Source organism: Myiozetetes cayanensis, unplaced genomic scaffold (assembly GCF_022539395.1).
Source record: "Myiozetetes cayanensis isolate MyiCay16 unplaced genomic scaffold, myiCay2020 scf6-25, whole genome shotgun sequence".
In the NCBI taxonomy this organism is placed as follows: domain Eukaryota; kingdom Metazoa; phylum Chordata; class Aves; order Passeriformes; family Tyrannidae; genus Myiozetetes; species Myiozetetes cayanensis.
In genome coordinates, this window is record NW_026087853.1 from 47,533,495 (window position 1) to 47,553,529 (window position 20,035).

Below are 20,035 nucleotides of genomic sequence, written 5' to 3' on the forward strand. Positions count from 1 at the left end.
AACAATATAATAATTTTCTCCCTGATGTTTTCAACTGTCTTACATGTATTCTTCTAATCTAATCTAATCTAATCTAATCTAATCTAATCTAATATCTTTTAATCTAAGCCATGAATTAATCTGCTATTCTCACCAATTTAATATTTAAAACTTCCTGATAAAAGTCTTACAAGATGATCAAACTTTATTATTGCTGCTACTATACGTAGCAGGTGCTTAATGATGTGAAAACATGGCATAGTGGTAGCAAAAGGCCTGAAAAGAGAAGGGAGAACAGCTTTCAGCAAAGGGACAAGTCTTGCATTCCAGGACACGTTATTTGTCAATGACTAGTTTTGCCTTCTAACTGTCCAGTGCAAAGGCTCTGAGGTTGATCAACACTATATTGCATTCACTGTCTACTCTGAAACCAAATGCAACTTCAGTTTTAAAAGTAATGGTCGAAGTCTTCTAAACAATAGAAGAGGTAAATTGTCAAAGAAGAGGCAATAGAGAAATACACAACCATGCAAAAGATTGCAATGGCCACTACAACCTGAACTTTATGTCTCCTTTTACCTTTGGCTTCTTATAGAAGCCGGACAGATACCACCTCAAAACTTGCTTCATTCGAGTGTATGGATCATCTTCAAGGGCAGCCCTGCAAAAGAGAATATAAAATGGTCTTTATACCAGTCACACATCACATTCATTTCTTACCAGTACAATAACATTAATTTCAATAGTATTTCCCCAGAACTAAAGGAAAGTAACTTCCGTGCTGCTGCTGGCACACATCATACAACACAAAATTGAACTGTTAAAAGGTGGCAAACCTTGCCCTGTACTCCTACCAAAAGGCTAAAAATATTTCTGGAGTGTATTGGGTTTGATTGGACATTCAAGTATGTTAATGTGGGACTGCCACTCACAGCAACATTTAGTCACAGCTAACAGTACACTGTGAGTCATAAAAACAGTGTACCAATGCCACCAAAATCAGAGACAATTCTATTTTTGTCTCTTTTTCTTTGTTTCCCTCTTCCTTAAAAGAAGTTTAAAGCTGGTGTGCTATAAGGCCTCTATCCCACTTTGAGATCTCATACTTTAGGATGGAAGGGACTTTTAAAGGTCACCTCATCCAACACCTCCCAGCTCGAAGATGAAGCAGGAAGTAAACATGAACAACAGAGTTCCTGGTATTTCCAACCATTTAGTCAGATTTAAAAATCAACTTGGATAAATTGTTGTAAAATTTAGAAGGATCATCTGTACCACAAAGAGGTTTATTTAACAAAACCTCCAAACCTCTCAAAGTGTTCTTAGATCTCAGCACTGAGAAGAACCACTTCCCTAACTTCAGATGTCACAAATACCACAAACAAGGCTTGAAAATACCACAATTCTGTAATTAGCCAGATGCAGTGGAATAACTGCGCTGAGTAACTGGTGCTGCTATTAGAATATTGCACACAGTAGTTTCAAAATCCACCAGGCATATCTCATTGAGAAGGCAGGTCCTATCTGGGAGCATAACATTTCATATTTTCTACTCTGCTGCTCCCAGCAGACCTCTCTCATCAATGGTTTTAGAAGATGTTTCTTATTTGTTTATCAACCAACATAACTGCACTGCTTGTGGGGGCAGAAGTGCTTGACACTTCTTTTCACTCTCTGTCCTATTCCCCTCTGTACATGAGTACACCAGGAGGTGGCACAGCTCTGTTGTGAGATACTCAAAGGCTGAATCCCCATCAGTTCCAGCCAATGCTGGCAAGTATGTGCAGTGCAAAGGTAGTTTTGCCTGGAGTTTAACTTTTCCTTTCTCACCCCTCACTGGCAGCAGTTTATCTTTAAAACGTCACTGCAGATGGTGCCTAGCTTGATCTATGTTGAACTGAGTGAGCCAGGTATTATTTGGGAGCTTTTCAAGCATACAGACAGATATTTTCACAACTATAAAAGAAGTGTCCAGGTCAGGCACACTCTTCATGCTGCTTACTGGGAAAGCAGGTCAGCATGGTAGTAGTAGTCAGAGAGTTTGTTAAGGAACGAGCGTGGCTCCAGGATGAAGGTGGGCAGCACCACCCGTGACAGGTCCATGCCAGGACGCAGCTGCTTCAGCAGGATCCACATCAAGCTCTTGTTCTCCTCAGAGACTGTTTCTGTTTGAGACGATTCACCTGTCTACAATGGGAAAAGGGAACTTCAGGGCAGAAGCAGGAAAGTAATTTCTCATGGGTGTATTTACCTGGCAGGTCTAAAGGCACACCTGACCCTGGCACAAGGGTAAATACTCACCTACACCATCACAGAGACATCAGCCATATCTCAGTAGAAATGAATCCCCAGAGTAATAAAGTGAGTGGTATAGAAAGCCCTGGGCATCTGTGAAAATTGTCACAAGTCAGGGTGCTCCTTCCTGAGCCGCTGTCTCCACACACCTCAGGACTGCAACAGGCCAACTTAGCCCAAAATTAACTGAAGGGACTCTGCACTGCAGGTCCTCAGGAGGTGTGAACATGCCCAAGGCTGTTACAGCATCACTGTGGCCTGGTGGGATGCATATAAGAAGCTCCTCTCAGTCCCATTCTCAGCGAATGAGAGACTGCAAGATATACTATTATATGTGCAGAAAATTTTAGGAGATAAACAAGTAATTAACAGGGAACGGAAGCAGTTCTCCAAGTTCAAAACAAGACAAAGTGGTGTGTCAGTAGGTAAAGGTCCCACTGCCAGGTGACAGGCTCAAAAACTCCAGAACCCACCAACACTGCTCAGTGCCATCTGCAGCAGAAGTGTAGGTAATGGTGAAAAAACCCAGGGATTATGCTGTGGTTTCAGCTTCAACTGTATAGTTCTTATGCATTCAGTGGGGCTATGAGATGTATAACATGGGGGAATGGGCCTTTCAAGCCACCACAGAAGGAAAATTAAATTAAATTTTTAAATATGAATGCCATTTTAATGCATCCTGGGCATTGTAATTTAACAGTGAAAGAGAACACAGGCTTAGACTTAGACTACTGACTTTAGGCAAGAGATTTCTGAGAAAAAAACCCACAGATCCACTTCTGGAATGGTCTTTGATTTGGGAGAGGACACAGCATATCCCAATAGGACTTGTAGGTGGTGTAAATCACTAAATATTCATTTTCATCACCTGAGCTTTTGCAGTACCACCTTCCTGACTATCAATCAGCACTATAATCATAGTCAGTTTACCAGTCATACAGGGCTTGCAGGCTGAGAGAATATCAGACCCAGGAACAACAAAGCTCTTTTCATTTAAGTGCTTTTCAATTATTGTACCATTCTTCTTTTGACAGTCTGATGCAATACACAGCTTGAACCTCCAAGAAGAAAGCACAGCATCAGCTAGGGCTTACAATACACATGGCTCTGTCAGAACTCTCACTTTTTATCCAGGTTCTCAAGTCTGCAGGTATTGGCAATGTAAATTTATGCCATGTTCAAATTGCTGGACAAAGTATTGCTCAGAATGAATAACTGCACAAGGGATGGTTGAAAAGACAAAGAGGATAAGGTGCAGGAGGACACCAACAACTTCAAGTAATTTGTGTTTGCTTTCCCCTAATATACATCACCCTCAATAACCCTTTTTCTAATTCGTTAAAACTAAAAGCTTGGGGGGAAAAAGGGGGGGTTTAGGTCATCAACCTAGGTACTAAATTATCTATTTTATATTCTAGACCAACTTTTGCAATCTCAAAGTCCTTCTGACAGCTGTCTCTGCCTTCACATTCCTACTGCGAACAAGGCAAAGCTGAAATGTCAGCTGCAGACGCACACGCCTTTCAAAGCACAGATGCACCTGCACGCGTGCACACCTTTCAGATAAGCCCTCTAAGCCAAGCTGAAAATTTAACAGTGACAGTTTGTGACCTTTGCCCTGCCACACCCAAACTGCACACGCAGGCTGAGAGGCAGTTTCGGTTTAGGACGACACATGACATTACTGTCAGGTGTTTACCTCGATACATCTCCGCCTGTTGCTGAGAAAAGCAACCTCACCGCATACAACAACTTACTTCTCTCTCTGTTCCTCTCACCAGTGGGATCAGACCCCACAACCAGTCCTACCTGTGTGTCCCAGGCGACAACAGCACCATCTCCTGGCCAACAACAGAAATCTAACAAAACACCCAGCGGTCAAGGCTACACGACAGTTCTGTTTGGAAGTCCATCAGACGTTACCTCTGCCTGAGCAGTCACACTACAGCTATCCTTACTTAATGATACACAAAGTGTCATTCTACAATGGAAATTTAGTCCTTTCCAGTTGGTTTACAGAGCAGGTTTTTTTATTAAAACTGCAGAAATCTCTCTCTCACACCCACACCTACATACACACATCAGTGCTGGCTGTAAGGCTTGCTCAAACACCAAAATATCAACCCTGCCTTACCAATATTTCGAGGACAAGTTTGTCATGTGACAAAAGGCCATTTCAGAATAAGCAGTTGACAGAAGTTAAGTTTGCTTTCATTTTGCTGCTGCTTAGTTGTTCGTCTATGTTCAAAATCCCCTGTTTGAACCGGTTATCATTTACTGTGTGTCTGCAGGGCGATTTGAGGGGGAAAATACCCAAAAGAGGAGTTGGGTGTAACTAGGATATACTTAACTATATTTGCTTCCTCAATATTAGCAGTACACTTTCAGGAAAACATTGGAAGAGGGGCATAAATAGCTGGTGAAGGGGCTGGAGCACAACTCCCAGCTGAGGAGCACCTGAGGGAACTGGGGTTGTTTAGCCTGGAGAAAATGAGGCTTAGGGAAGACCATATCATTCTCTACAACTACCCGAAAGGAGGTGTAGAGAGATGAGTGTTGGTGTCTTCTCCCACGTAACAAGCGATAGGACAAGAGGAAGTGGCCTCAAGTTATGTCAGGGGAGGTTTAGATTAGATATTATAAAAAATTTTTTCACTGAAAGGACTGTCAGGCATTGGAACAGATGGTGATGGAGTCACCACCTCTGGAGGCATTTAAAACCACGTAGATGTGGTGCTGATGGACATGGTTTAGTGGTGGACTTGGCAATGCTGGATTAATGGTTGAACTAGTTGATCTTAAGGGTCTTTTCCAACCTAAATGATTCTATAATTCTGTGATTCTAAGAAAGAAATAGTTTTCTAGTAGCTTCCTTGTTCAAAGCAATCAGCGAGGGAGTGCTCAGAGCTCTCCCGGCACTGGAGCAGAGCTCCTCCGCTGCCTGCTCAGACCCATTCTCAAACAACACACTTGGCTGCCCCTGCCTTCCTCAGGGGTGTCACAGCGACATCCAGCTAACAAAGGCTCTTATATGGAACAGAAATGCATCCTCCTGCTGTTAAATGACATGAGAAATGGCTTTCCAACAAGCAACTGTCATTTAGCAATCAAGTGGCTCAAACGCTCCATTCAGATACACAAAAAGGATGTTCCATGCATAATAAAAAAAGGAAAGTATCATATCTTGTATCACGCAAGGACTGAGCATCCTAATTGGCCAGGACACATGCCCAGAATAATAATTCCCCCTCCTGCTGGCTCCACGAATGTGCCAACGCTGTGCAGCTCTTTAATGCAATAACTGGTTAAAGCAATAGCTGATGTTGGAAACACGCCAAAGCACAGTAGCAGAGCTGCTGCTCATAATGCATAATTATTAGAGCACATGATAATTCAACATAATTTAGCAGAAAACTGTGCATTGCTTTATCTGTAAAACACTGGAACTCACAAAGTAGGCTGTTACCTGCCATACATCTAAAAGGCTGGACGACAAATACTGCGAACAGATACATTTTAACAGAAACAGGGAGCAATCAATTTATTTATTTATTTTTTACCTCCCCAAATTCTTCATAGATCTGTTCAATGTAAGTGGTCCCTTTCCTTCCCGGAGAGACCTCTCCATGTATTTCTGACTGATCACTCTCACTTTCATTTGTCTTCCGGCTGTTCTCATGCGTTTCGTTCTCCGACTCTTCTACGTTGTCTCTCTCGGACTTGTCCGAAAAAGCATCGTTTTCCAAATGGTGGTTGTTCTCCAGGGCTGATTCATTCAAACTGCAACACACAGTTCATTACTTGCTTCAATTTGATTTACAAAGTCACATTATTTAAGGCCTTTTAGACACGATAAAAACACCCCTGGGACTCACAACAGGGTGTGCGGCCCAGGAGAGTCTCAGACACTGATTTCCTGGATAACAGGGGTTTTATCACAGAAACAGGGAGATATTTTCCATCAAAATTTTCCCCTCCAAACTGCACTTTTCAAAACGTACACCACCACACAGCTCCACTTACCCACCCTTACACAGAATTGCCACTGGCTCTGCGTGGGAGCCCACCCACCAGAGGGGTACAGAGCACACACTAACAGCATCCAAAGGAAAGTATGGAGGATGTAGCAAACTTCATGCTCAGTGATCCAGGCTTTAGAGAACGGGGAGAATAGCAAAAATTCTCTCTCAAGTAGCCTATAGCATCTCCATTTGAAAAAGCAGATGCAGTTCATATGGCAGATGGCAAACATGATTACATGGGCCAGAGGTCAGGTGCTGAGAAGTGTTCACTAACTGCCCACTTTTTAAAGTGATATTTAGCACAGACTTCAGTTTTCCCTATTCATACATATCTTTGCATACACTTTACCTCTTTCATGGCCTAGCATTGCTTTCATGTGCTGAGCTTCTCAGCTTGTCCTTCCTCTGAAAATTTCTTACCCAAGTTCTCATGCAAAATTACTCTCAGAGCAACAATTAAGGTTTCCTATACAAGGGGTTTCAGATGATCTAAACAGGCCCTGGATCTTTGTTACTTCCTGCAGCCCTTTTCCCTCTCAAAGCAAGATTTCTTTCCTCAGTAGACAGGAATGTTCTGTCAAGCTTGAAGTCTCTCTATGATAGGCCTTTTCTCAGGCCATTCTGGACTTGCTCCAATTTTTATTTGAGATGAATGCTGAAAGTTCCCATCTCTTGGTCCCCCTCTCTTTCTTTTTCTTTCATTTTTTTTTTTTTTAAAGATAATTAGGCATTCCTAGGTAGAGCCAGATTAACTTAAAAAAAACCACCAAAAAACAACAGAAGAATCAGAACACAGAACTGGCATCAGCTTTTCAGAAGATCTCATTTTCTAACTATGCACTGAAATAAGCTCATGATTTTTAACCTGCCAAGCAAGCCACATCGCGACAGTTACAGCTCAGTTCCTGGAGGAGCCCAGTTTCTAGAGTTCTTTTGAAAGTGTCATCTACAGCTTTCTGTGCCATTAGAAAACCTTTCTTTTTATTCCATTTGTAACTGTATGTATGTCTGCGTATAGGGCCATGTGTGTATATATCTATATATATATACAAACCACAAAGTTTTTTAATTTACAGTTGTACTGCATAATAAAACTAAGATCATAATTCAGAGAGTCAATGACCAGCACTAATAATTTGCTATTAGACATTACATATCTTCATCATTTTAGTGCCAGGATGTTACTTCTCTTTTTTAGCCAGCAACCAGCAAATATAATGACAGATAACCAAATACACCGGTTATGCATACAGATTAGGCATACATGAGTTTGAGATAATAAAAGAGAAAAAAGATGAGATGAGCGCTGTCTAGAGAGATTATCCCATGATTCCTCACCACAACTACTTCCTGGGTGGTAGGTTCAGGAAGGTATTAGTTGCTGATAATTTAAATGCCTAATTTATTTCTTATTTCTTCAATGATCAGCTAAATATGTGAGTGTTGCCTGTGGTTGCTTTGCTCCCTTTACCTAGGTAAAGTTTTCTCTATGGGGTAAAAACGCTTAAAAACCAGTGCATTGTAAGGTTTTTGGTTCATGGCTGAGAAGTACCTCTTGTTTCTATCTCACATATGTAAGAAGAGTAAGTGGGTTTTTTTCAGTGTCACCTGCTGCACATTTGAGAAATATTTAAAGTTTCAGTGGAGTAAGTGATTATTTTCTTAGTTTCCTCTGACCTCCCCATTATTTTTCAAGGATTTCATATTTAGTCCAAGTGGGAATTAAATTCACATGAAAGTTCACTCAGCTGTGCACTGATTACCCACCAGCCACAAACAAGGCCAGACTTAACACATCCAGAGCAAAGGAGCCACTCTGGGGAACCAAAGGGAAAACAGATGCTCCTCATTCTGAGGAACAAATATGAAATGTTGGAGTGGAGCCAGGCTCTTCTATTCCTCCAAACAGAATTATCACTGAATACGTATGATATGCTAAAAACAAAAGCCACATCATGAGCTTGAAATAAAATCAGTGTAAAGACTTCCCAGGGGCTTCCAATGGGATTTGAATCAGACTGTAGAAGCTGGGAGGGAATAACGATGCTGAAAGTCAGCACTGGATTTCTACCATGAATGTGAATAGCCTGGAATTCTTCATGACTAATTTACCATTTCAGCATATTGGAGTTGTCTTATACCAGTGCTTTATTCCTGTAGTGGCACTCCTGGAAACATCAGTCACTGACCAGGACTTTTTTGGATTTGATACCACTCTTCTACACAAAGCAAAAAAATCTTTGGCTCCTATCAAAAAAGTAAGCAGCCAGATTCCTGGGGTTGCTGGAGATAAGACATGGAGGCCACAAGAAATACACTCTCATATTAAAAAGAAGAGTGTCTGGTGCCTAAAGGGCTCTTGTCTAAAATCAACAATTTACACAGTACTTCAGCCTTTGATTCACTTGCACCATTCTCTCCCTCTCATTTTCATATGCTACTAAAGACGTGGATTTTAAAATCACTGTATAATCTTGATTTGCTTCCCAGCAGGAAAGGAGCAAATCAGCCAGCAGACAAATGTAACTTCAGCTCAACAGAAAATGTGCCTTTGCCAGCTCCCAAGGGGGGTTTTGTTCTCCCTATAATATCCGTCATCTCCCCTTTCTTTTTCTGTTCTTGACAGAGTAGTTTGGCTAATTTGAAGATAGAGTTAAATGTAATTAACTGGCCCCCTAACAACAGCATGCCAATTTAATTGGTAAGATTCCCTGTAGGGAAAGCATTTAATTAGAATGATTGAATCCCTGCAAGGAAGTCACTGTCACTGGCAACCAAAAACCCTGTGCTGAGCGTTTGCACGTATTGGGTTTTGTATTCTCCCTTATTTAAATGTTCTTTATTCCTCCAGGGATGAGAGCAAGTCAGTCCCCTATCCTGCATCAAACCATCAAACTGCCCTGGGCTTTGAGCACTGGGGAATCTGGGTACACATTCAAAACAGTGGTAGGACTCAGAAAAGAGAGTGTCGTGTCCAGACGACCAGATGCTGAACACCCAGTTTGAACCAGACTCAGCTAAAATTTGAGCCTATTAGAAAAATCTGATTTCATTTGTGGGTACTCTGTCCTGCTGAAAACTCTGCCATCTGTGCTAGTATTGCTGAGACCCATAATACAAGAGGGCTTTTAATGCTGAACTACTAAGAAGTGAAATAGAGGCACATTTAAGTGTCATTCATGCATTGTATTTTGAAGAAATACTTTAATACAGTTTTAACTCTATCTCCTGCACCTCCATATAGTAGCCATGGGTTTTTCTGCATGTTCTCAGTGCCACAGGCTCCATTTTAATATTATGTGTGTTTCTGTACACACATCCATCAGCTGAAAAATAAGTCCACTGCATTCCTGAATTCATTATCACAGAGAGCACAGAGACTCTCTCTTAGGCATAAAGAAATTAGAAAGTAAAGTATTAATGGAAGAAGCCCAAGAACAATAGAAGCTTTTGCAAAGTACTGGGGCACATGCCCTGGTAACACATCAGATTTCCTTGTCCTCTCCCACTGCTCTTCAGTAAAGCTCTTCTTCACACTTTAGCTAAAAAAAAACAGGACTGGAGAACATATGTTGGGAGTACCAGAGCCTTTCAGGTCAAAGGTCAAACCAAAATGCTGCCACCCCTTCAGTCCCATGGGACCAGAGATACTTTCACACTCTGAACAGGACTCAGACCTCTGCTGTTGTTATAGGAGAGCCTAAGAAAACCACTAAAGATGAGGTCCCATTGTGCAAGGCTTCATCTTTGCAGGCCGCAAGAATTGCTACCCTGAAAACTGTGTAACCAATGTGCATTGCTGTGAGCCTTAAAAATCAAATTTGAATCAGCAGAACTAGAAATAGACACTACCTCTCCCTGTTCCCACTCCAAAGGCCAAATGTCTATACCAGAGAGATTTTTGAAGTTGCTTATTCAGCTATAAGCAACAGAAAGGCCTGGGGGTTTTTAATGCCTACAGAGCTTTGATGTGGGTTGTTCCAAAATGCTGCAGTAACACCAGGAATATGAATAGAGAGGCTTATGTAAAAATTTATCTGATGCATCAAGGAGGAAATTGGACACCACGCAAAACCCCTGTAGAGAGAGAAAGTAATTATAAAAATAAGGATGCAGTGTGTGCACTCTGCTGACTATGACACAGTATTATTAGGAGAGGGAACACATTATTAAAAAAGAGATCAGTCTCGGAGCCATATGTGCTAGCAACACACAGACACTGTTAGTAACTGTATCTGTGTATCTGCAGGTCTGCTCTAGCAGCTAGATTCCGCAATCTTTACTCAGGCAAGCCATTTTTCACGCCAGCATCTCCAGACACCATTTTGGCCCAAGCAGGGGACAGAAGAAAACTGGTTATTGTTTATGTACAAACGAACACAGCTGAGGTTCCCCCCAATCTGTGTGCTCAAGCATTACATGGCAACAAACCTCATACGCACCAAGCCCATATATTAGTGAGGAATGCAAGCAGCAGAACATACAGGCTGGTTTTTAAACAGGTTTCCTTAGTGGACTCTGCCTATACTGTGCTAAAGTTTGAGCCATAAAACACCTCTCTGTGTGTTAAGAAGCGACAGCCCCATCTTACTGGAAGAACTCCTGGTCTGACATAGCACTTGTGTGCAAGAGGTGGTTGAGCCCCGCATGCGCAGAATCACTCGAGCAGTTCATTTCTCCATCCTTTCCCTGCTTGGAGGCACTGAGCCGGAAGAGGCTGGAGCAACGAAGGGCAAGTTCCAAAGCATCCAGCCAGCATCGGCCTGTCAAAACAAACAAAAAAATTATTTAAGCATAGAAGAGTAAATAAGACAATTCACGCATTGCTTCTCAAAAGCTTCTTGCCTGGGAGTAAAGCTCATTATAATTCAGGAGGTCACTGTGTACAGTATAGTTTTGCTATATATAATCTGTAAGTTATCTTGCCAGAAATGGCGTGTTTTAGTGGCTGCATGAGTAATACATCTGCATTGGTAATACAGTAGGAAACTCATCCAACTTCCTCTTCTGTAATAACATCTCTTCTTCTAAGACATGAACTTGTTCATATCCTGTTGCCCCTTTCTGATTCAGTCTGAGATGCAGGAAACAAGTACAGGTATGGTAATTTCAAACCCCTTAGCAATTCGTGTCTGCAAGTAATACACCCCAAAAACATGTTCAGCATTTGCCACCCCCACCATACACACTACCCAACAGATACTGAGCCACTGTACTGTGCAGGAGTGATCCCTGCTTAGTCTGGGATCACTGAACTGCAGCCTGCTCAGGGGTCCCACACAGGGTGTAGTGCTGCAGTAACAATCATCCCAATCAAGATGCAGGACGGTCAATATTTGCCACAGTTATTAAGACTAGAGAGAGTTGCTTGTCAGGCTGGTAATTTTCCTCTTTCTCTGCATTTTTTTTTCCTTTTCTTCATTCCTTCTCTCTGCCTAGTCCATCAGATATCTGTGTGGAACATCATTTTTTCTTATCTTGTCACAAAATATCTTAACCTGAGGGGTCTATTTTGCAACTTAAAGCACAGCACAGAGACGAGACAAACTGCAGTTCCCATGCACAGCCACACTGGATTTCCTTATGGCCTACACAGGTCCCATGGACAGACAGCAAATGAGAAGCACAGGAATCCAAACTGACCCTCGGCTCCTTTCGCAATGATCCTTACACAACTACAAAGCTGTGTGTTAAAGCCTAACCACCACAGTGCTGCAGCTGCTGTATTCCTGGAAGTACCTGAAAATAGCCTGCTTCTACAGTGCAGTCAATAATGAGGCCAGGGCACCTGCAAGTTGGCTGAACATTCGAGAACTGAAGTATCAAGGGAGTTATCCTCTAATTTCAAGCATGTAAAACAGAGCTCTTCATTACACTTCTCAGTGAAGAAAACAAAAGGATTTTGCTTGAGCAATGACGAGTGCTACAAACAGGTTTTCCCTGGACCACATTCATTCCTAGGTCCCATTTGGGAAATTTTTCCATTACATTCAATTCTATCACACAGCATCAAGCACATGCTGTTCTCTTGGGCAGAACTCCCATCAATTTCTATATGACCGAAATGTGGCTCTATAAGAAGATCAGTGAGAGTCTAAAAAAAACCTCTAAAACATATGTATATAAATTTGAGTGGCTTTCAGTACTTGCTTTGACACAAAGCTGCACCCAGAAAAATAAAAATACCTCAAATCTTTGAAGAATTGCACTTGAACATTTAGCCACAAACACTGCAGAGCCCATGATTTATTCTAATTTCATCCTATAAATTCCTTCAGCATCAGCTTATGATTTAATAATAACATCACAAATAGTGGGTAATAAAAGACTGAATGCTGTTGGAATTGATATCACACTATTTTGTACTTAACAAATATTCTTGCATTAAGGCTTTACATGCAGAGATTTATTCCCTTCTCACCCTGTGGAGGATTTGCATGGATAACCCATTAGAGCTAATAGTTGCACTGAGCACAAATCTACTTCCTCCTACGTATCCCCTCCCCCCAAACCCACCAAGATGGAGATTATTCGTGTTTCAGGCTATTCCACACAAGGGAGCACCCTCCTGCTCAGGCTCCCCACCTTGACTTTCCTCTGCTTTTACCTTTGCTTTTCTTTTCCAGCTCCACAGAGTGAGGACCGCATGATTTGACATTTGGAAATGCTGCATATGTCAAGGTATTTTTAAATTCAATGGGCTTGTAAAATCAGGTGCTTTGACAGGTAGGTTGGTTTGCAGCAGCATGGGCCCTTTGGGGCAGTGGTGTCTCCTCAGTGCCCTGCAGCACCACGTACACACATTATCTTAGGATGGTTGTGGCAGCGGTGACCCAAAGCCTCCCTCTGACATCTCCCTCACTGTACCCCTGCAGCCCAACCCTCCCCAGGGCTGTAGGCAGAGCAGGCAACACTGGCCACGGCCTCATGGGCAGCTCTTTTACCCCTACTGCCACTGCCACTGCCACAGGTATTCACCAGTACTGACATGAACTTACAGGCTTGGTCAAAACTTTGGGGTTCACCACATCACTAGAGGAAATTTCTACACAATATATCCAGGGTTTTCATCTAACTCCCTGGAAGGGGTTATGAATAACTTGGATCTTTCTTTGTTGAAGCCTTATTCAAACAGCCTAACTTTTTTAAAAAAATTAAAAATTAAATATTAATTTTAATAGTCCAAGGCAGATACACAAAGCTTTAGAGGAACTCGCTGTGCATCAGCAGTCAGCATTACTTGTATTCTGCAGAAAACTGAAATGGCATCAGTCTACACCCTTATTTTCATTCCTAACAGAAAATGAACTGAAGGGATGTACACCATCCCCAAGCTAAGAAATGGGTCTTCAGCCATCAGGTGGAGCTGTGAATCCAAACAAATATATGTCACTAACTCAAATGTAAGACAAGGGCTTACCTCTGCAAATGAAAAGGTTACATTCTCTGCAAGTCAACGGTGTGTTAATTGCAGGACAATATAATAAAATTATATTCTCTCAATTACAGGGATTGCACACAACATAAATCTGTTTCCTTGCTAAAAGACTATATGAATTGTTTTCACATCTGAGTGACCTTGCTATTATGTTATATTCTTCTTTATTGTAAAGATGATACAAAAATATTAGCATCTGGATTACTGAATTGCTTACCTGACAAGTCTACTCACTCCCTCAGGAACTGCAGAAGGGGAGAAAAGTATGTGGTCACATAATTAAAGGCTGCCATCTATAGTCATGGCAGTCTGCATGAAGGCTACATGATTGCCTTAATTCTCACTTATTCTAATTTTGAGTGGTTGACTCAAGTAGGGTTTTTTGTACACAAGGTAATTAGATCAGAAAAGAATCCAAAATGTGGTTCCTTCAGACAGGAACAGCAGCCCAATAGGATGCATATAAAGAAAGTAAAAAAAAATGTACAATAGCATTCTTTGAGAAGGTTTGAGGTATTTAAAGCCTCAATGTAAAACATTGCAATTGATTACCAGTTATAATTTTTCACAAATTGTGGCATAAAAGGAGCATATGTTTAAATTCTGAAGAAAACCCCAAAAGCTAATTGTTAGCCTATGGCAAAATCTCCACGTGGGCTTTTAAGCTCTTCTTAAATCAAATCATATAGAATCATAGAATTCTATATTATTCCAATGTTTACATTGGAAAACACCTCTAAGATCATGAAGTCCAACTGATAATGCAGCACTGTCAAGCAACCACTAACCCATGTCTGTAAGTGCACACCATTATGTCTTTCAAATACCTCCAGGGCTGGTGGCCCAGCCACTTCCCTGGACAGTCTGTTCCAGTGCTCATCCACTAAGCAGGTCACCTTGTCATGGAAGGAGATCAGGTTGGTCAAGCAGGACCTTCCCTTCACAAACAATGCTCTGGCTGGGCCTGATCCCCTGGTTGTCCTGCATGTGCACTCAGGATTACCTGCTGTGTTAATATCTTCACCACAGCGATTACTTCTGGGCAATTTCTGCAGAGATCATGTTGTCTCCAAGAACACCTGCATTACCTCCTTCTGCTTGGGAGCTGGGAACTAAGTATTCCCTTTGAAACGTTATTTCTGAGCTTGACCCTTTCTTCACTGTATTTAGAGTATTTTTGTTACTGACTTATGGGGGGCAGACCTAGAGTAAGCTGTGGGTCTTACCTGGGCTGCAGAGGGGAAAGGATCAAAGAGGGAGAGAGGAAAATAATCCATCTACACATGATACTGCCATGTATCTCACAAGGCACATAGAAGATTTACAAAGCTCAGCAATAGAAATCTTCCCTCCAAGCTAAGAGAATACTCAGTGAGGATAACAATGGGGAGAAATGGCGCCCCATCTAGAGAAATCCTCTGCTTTGATGTGCTATGTCAAGTCCAGCTAGACAATTCTGCTTGACAGGCAGAACAAGGAGGACATTTCATACCACCCATCTCTCAGCACCTGAACAGGTCATGTGGGAGGGTTGCCCAGCCCCCTTTGGCTCAAAAGGAACAAAGGGGAAAGAGTGAGACTCTTTGACAAGGTTGTTCCTGAGGCACCAAAAGTGGATGTCCTAGCAGAGTGCTAGGGCTAGCTCCCGTGCCTGCGCTACTTTGTAGAAGCCTCTCTCCTTGCACCAATCACTGGTTTCAATATCTACTTAATATCCATTCCCACTCTAGTAAATGATGATCAGAGCATTTGGCATGTGACAGAATTCCCAGGAGAACAGGATGATCATGTGCATATCACTCATCTGAGCTCAACTGAAACACTCCCCCCAACACATCCCTGTGCCAAATTCCAGAGGAGTCTCCCCTGAGCAGGCCTGTAAACCCTTTTCTCTGTTATATGTGTTTATAGCAAAATGGCAACAGTCATGAGTAACAATTTGAAAAAGGAAGCTCTTTGAAAAATCAGTTAAACACAGTGGGGTTCCAAAGTTCCTTCCCTCTTGAAAGGTTTGGGAAAACAAAAGCTAATAAAGGATGCATGTTGCTTTAACTTTGCAAAAACAAAGCTGAACATGCATCCCACACATGTTTTGAAACCTTCCATATGCTTTCTGCAGGCCTTTTGGCTCAGCAGGCTGGAAAAGCACCTCGTCCTTTGAGATGATTCTGCAGTACAGCTGTGCAAATGGGAAACCCTACAACTCCTGCAGGACATTTCCCGGGTTGGCAGGGCACTGCTGGCACTGTGCAGAAACCTGGAGGCTGCAAGGCTGAACAGGAGCAGGCACATGCTTGCAACAACTCATTTTTCTCACAGACAAAAGCAACTACTAAAACCAAGTAACAACAACCATTTCTTCTCCTTCTTGGAAACTCCCCCCTCCCGCAAACAATCAAAACAACAGAAGGTGCTTATGCTGCCCACCTAGGTTGAGTTCAGGGAATGACTTGAGTCCTAGTCTTTGAATAGATATAAAATTAAAATATCCCACAGGACAAAAAAAAAGACAGCATTGAAAATACTAAGCTATTCCATTTGGAAATTCTTTGCAGTCACCATCACTCACCTAGAACAACTCATCATCTGATGTGCCAAGTCTATCTGCCACATTTTGCAACAGCTGGTCACAGAGGACACAGCCAATGTTCTCTCAGCACTCACCAGCAACAAAAACCTGCTCGAGATGGAATCACACCATTGCACACTGAAATCCGTCTGGGACTACACTTCTTTTCCCTTGCATTCCTGTAGCTACAGAACACCTGGAATGAATCTCTTGCCAATTAAGACTTCAAAAGACTCACACTGAGTAACCATACATTCCTCCAGAGAGGCATCACTAAGGGAATATTATTCTTCTTGAATTATTAAAGTCATCCAGCTTTGGCCTCATGCCTCACATTTACAAGATAGATGCTTTTAAAAATCAACCTGAAATAGACTGTCACCTGGAAATGATGAATTCTTGCTCAAGTGCACACAAATCAGGAATTGTGAGGAAGAGGCTGATTTGGTTCAGTCAGTGAACATTAAGGTCATTGTGTTCAGCTGACTGCTTATTTTGCACCATTTGGGTGCCTGTGTGCATGATTTCTTGCACTTTGGCTGTCAAGATACAAGGATGTGAACTCTCAATTACCTGCAGGTGCAATGTACGCACTGAGCTAAATGGAGTCTGGTTGCAAATGGTTGGATTTTAAACTGCTGTGAAAGGTCTAAGGAATATGAAAGGCAGATATACAGCTACAAAGGTAACTTCTGTTTTCTCCAGAGTTGCCAGGATCCAGAGACATATTTCACTGTGAACTTGGTCTCAAATTGCAATATTCCTTCTGGTTCATTGCTTCTATGTGTGACCCTTATTTCAATAATCTAATTTCCTCCCCAGATCAGAGCATCAGTTCTGGGGGAAGGGCCAGATGCCTAGCAGAGAAACACCACCACTCTGAGCCAGACCATGAGGAATTCCACACAACTCCATCCACATTAGGCAATGGAGACTACTCAAAGAGCAGATAGACAGTGAGGAACAGTACGTAAGTTTGGTTTACAATTCCACTGTTAAGCGTTTAACCCTTGGTAATCTGCCACTTTGAAGTCCTCCAGTAATCCCTTTGGTGGCAGTGCCTGTTGCAAAGTGGAGATCTGCACTGTGAGATTTAAGCAGGTGACTCAAAATGCATAGGAGGTCTGGGGCACTGTTTAGGAGACCTCAGGGACAGCCCTAGAACGGTCTGGGCAGAAAGCACAGGGTAGGTTTGAACTACTAATTCTAAGTCACTCATCAGCATAAATCTGATATGCCTGTACAGTCACTGTTTTGGAAAAAGCAGTTTTCTTTTTTGAAACTGGAAAGAAAGTTTGAGCCTTGCAGGCTGATATGACCTTCCAGATGTCTTTAAAACACATCACAAAGCAGACTGCTGCTGTGGTCTGTGAATGTGAAATACGCTGTAGCTGGGTGATGGTTCTGCAGGCTGTCCAGAAGTCAGGATGTTAAATCCTACCAACAGTCTGTCACAGATGGTATGGCAGAGGGGAAAAAAAAGGGATTCTGAAATGCTGAGAGAAAAAGTAGGCCATGTAACTGCTGATCATGATATAGTTGCCTGGATAGCAGAACTGTACATCTAACATATGCTGCAACTCAATACTCCCCAGCAAGTCAAAGGCCTCCACAAGTCAGTTATATTTGCCAAATGCTTTGTGGTTCGTTTTCCACCACTATCATGGGAGACTGTGTTAAGAAGGACACAGTCAGGACACCTCCTCCGAGTTGCTGTAGATTCACACAGTCTTGATCTACAGAGGAAATGTGAACATATTCTGAATACACACTAACATTACACAAGGGAAGAGATTCCACCTGCCCCGCTTGTGTCAGCTGGCTTAGCTCATTCTACCTCAGTCTCCCATCTCTCTTGACCATAAGTGCATCTTCCAGGTTTGTTCAGTGCATTAAAGAAATAGAACAAACTCAGGCACACCCTCCTGGAGCAGCCTCTTTACAACACGTGAAGCTATGTAGCCATCTACAACCATTACTGTAGTGTCTCCTGGGCTTACAATCAAACTGTATTAACTGCCAAGTACAAGCCTTAATTTGCTGCAGTTTATATGGAATTCTTTAAATGTAACAGTTGCTGCACCCTGTGTCCTTGTCTGCACACGTTCTACATGACCTACTGACATTAATACCATCTCCAAGTCACTCATCTCTGAGTGTGACATCCCTGTGTTTGGCCGTTTGTCAGATCATCTACCCCACCCAAGGGAGCAGACAACCCCAAATTGCCCCCACAAAGGCTAACTAACAAACAAAAGGAGCACAGCACAGTCACAACACCAGGACAGCTCTTGTGTTTGGGAGGGAGCTATTCTTCCCTCTTGTCTGCACATTCACATCCTTTCCTTCCCTTCCTGCAAAGGATACAGTCACTTCTTATTGTTCACTGGCCTCAGCTGTGAAGTCAAATATTCTCATTAAGATGAAAATTGCACCATTTTTCATGCTAATATTTGTGTGTGGGTTTTTGGTTTGGTTTGGTTTTTGTTTTGTTTTGTTTTTGTTTTGGTTTTTGTTTGTTTGTTTGGAGAGTTTTGTTTTGGTTTTTTGTTTGTTTGGTTTTTTGTGTGTGGTGGTTTTTTTGTTAAGTCCACTGTTAAACGGAAAGATCCCAAAGCCTCACTTCCCATTGGCTGCAAAAGTCACCTCCCTAGTCTCAGAATCTGTAAGGCATAATGTGGGTGCTCCAAACCTGTGCAGGTGGATGTAGGGCATTGCTGTTCAAGAGCATATATTATTTCATCCTGAACCAAAGGCCCCAGTTACTTTCTATGTACATAGTTAAGATATTTGATTGAGAGGTATCTCAGTTCCTCCTACTTCCCTTGACCACATTAGCTTTCCATCTAACATTAGGATCCTACTGTTGAGAAGCAGCAAAGTAAAGGAAAATCATGCTAAACCCTAAGGTAACCCTGCTTTGATCTTCCTGGCCTCTGCATGCTTCCCAAGAATCTTGGCCAATATCTTGGCTTTCAAAATGTGTTCCAGGAACTCACTATTCTAAGCTCTTATGATACCAAAGAAACGTAATAATTCATGGAGCAGAAAACTTCCCACAATAATTTTGATACTGAAAATTCTCATGTGCCAGATATGGTGCATTTTGTGCTTTTTCAGCACATGCTGTATGACCCAGAAAGAGAGATCAGAGCTAGAAAAGTCTTACCTCTGATTATCTCTTGGGAGATACTGCCAGCTTGGGAGCCTTTATAGATGATGTTAGAACAAATCTAAAGCTATTCTACTCCACATAAGGAGCACATGGGATACATGAGCCCTCTTGGTGGGGTGGTGAAAAATATCCATAAAATGAACAGCCTGGGTTAATTTGCTAAGGAAAAAAAATCAGAGTAGTCTGAAGGTCAAATGGAATGAGAGCATGTTTTAATCTTCTTATCTACTTATAAATCACTGATATTTTAGGTCCACTAAAGTCATTTGTAGAGATTTTCACATAGCAAGCTGGCATGTCTGTTATATATTGACCTAAATTTACCTTCCATAATTTTGTGAATTCCCAGAATGGTATTTTAGATGTGGGCTGGTTTACCCGTATCTTGGCCTGTTATACTGTAAACCCTGGCCCAACAAGTTTACAGGAAAATTCTGGTGGCTGAAAGACATCTATCAACAGTTCTTCAATATTTCTATTCCATTTTCCTCCAACAGATCCCTACCTAGTGTAAAACGTAGGCAGATAACACACTGAAGTCTCTGCTGAACTGAAGA

General features: G+C 42.0%; 1 protein-coding gene across 4 annotated transcripts in view; it reads right to left on the bottom strand.

Moving 5' to 3' along the window:
- OSBPL5 (oxysterol binding protein like 5) overlaps nucleotides 1-20,035 on the bottom strand; it is a 179,553-nt gene that overhangs the window by 16,448 nt on the left and 143,070 nt on the right. For all 4 annotated transcript variants that reach the window (XM_050335369.1, XM_050335371.1, XM_050335370.1 and 1 more), the window contains exons 9-12: nucleotides 10,888-11,059; nucleotides 5,835-6,054; nucleotides 1,982-2,166; nucleotides 559-640 (exon numbers count right to left, since the gene is read on the bottom strand). In XM_050335369.1, coding sequence (XP_050191326.1) covers nucleotides 559-640; nucleotides 1,982-2,166; nucleotides 5,835-6,054; nucleotides 10,888-11,059 — 659 coding nt within the window. The remainder of the gene's footprint in view (nucleotides 1-558; nucleotides 641-1,981; nucleotides 2,167-5,834; nucleotides 6,055-10,887; nucleotides 11,060-20,035) is intronic.